The sequence below is a fragment of the Condylura cristata genome, unplaced genomic scaffold, assembly GCF_000260355.1.
Source record: "Condylura cristata isolate star-nosed mole 26May11 unplaced genomic scaffold, ConCri1.0 scaffold00029, whole genome shotgun sequence".
Lineage (NCBI taxonomy): Eukaryota > Metazoa > Chordata > Mammalia > Eulipotyphla > Talpidae > Condylura > Condylura cristata.
This window is the reverse complement of record NW_004567130.1, coordinates 26,923,390-26,924,085: the sequence shown is the minus strand read 5'-3', so window position 1 is coordinate 26,924,085 and position 696 is coordinate 26,923,390. Positions and strand designations below refer to the sequence as shown.

The 696-nt window shown below is 72.3% G+C and overlaps 1 protein-coding gene across 1 annotated transcript in view; it reads right to left on the bottom strand.

Annotated features, from left to right (window-relative positions):
- Positions 1-6: 6 nt before the first annotated feature.
- Positions 7-696, bottom strand: part of RPH3A (rabphilin 3A) — a 77,261-nt gene continuing 76,571 nt past the window's right edge. Inside the window, exons 19-20 of the mRNA XM_012730890.1 lie at positions 486-582; positions 7-148 (exon numbers count right to left, since the gene is read on the bottom strand). Of these exons, the coding sequence (XP_012586344.1) occupies positions 18-148; positions 486-582 (228 nt within the window). The 3' untranslated portion in view covers positions 7-17. The remainder of the gene's footprint in view (positions 149-485; positions 583-696) is intronic.

The following is a 696-nucleotide window of genomic DNA, read 5'->3' as shown; positions in this document are numbered from 1 at the left end:
GGGGGCGGGCGGCGGCGCTAGTCGCTGGACACGTGGTGCTCGTCCTGCAGCTGGTGCCAGCGCTCCACCCGCTGGTCCTTGTTCTTCAGACACTCGTACCAGTGCTTCAGGCGCTCGCCCTTGGCCGAGATCCCCAGCTGGCAGCCCCCTGGAAGCAGGCGGCGCGTCAGGGCCCGAGGGGCTCGCCCCAATCTAACTGGGGTGACCGCGGCCCGCAGAGGCGCCCTCGCCCGCCCTGCCAGCCCCTCCCGGACCCCAGCCCCGGGGCCCCATGTCTGGGCCATCAGGCGCCCTCGGGCCTCCCTCTCCGCCGCCGTCTGGGTCCGGAGCGGGGTCGCATCTGGCGGCGCTGGGGGAGCCGGACCGAGGCTGGGCTGGGGGGGGTCGGCCAGCCCCTTGGGGGCGTCTGGGCCAGGCGCAGGGACTGAGGCTGGCAGGAGGCCCTGGCCCTGCCCCTGCCGCCCCCCGGCCCAGGGAGCACTCACCGATGTAGTCGTTGGACTTGCCGATGTCGTAGTCCCACACAGAGATGTCCAGCGACTTCTTTGCCAGGTCACTGTGTTTGATGTCATAGAAGAACTCCTGGGGGCGGCAGAAGGGGCGAGAGGGCTGCTGAGCCGCCTGGGGCCCAGGCTCAGTGTCCCCGGGGCTCAGTGTCCCCGGGGCTCAGTGTCCCCCGGGCTCAGTGTCCCCGGG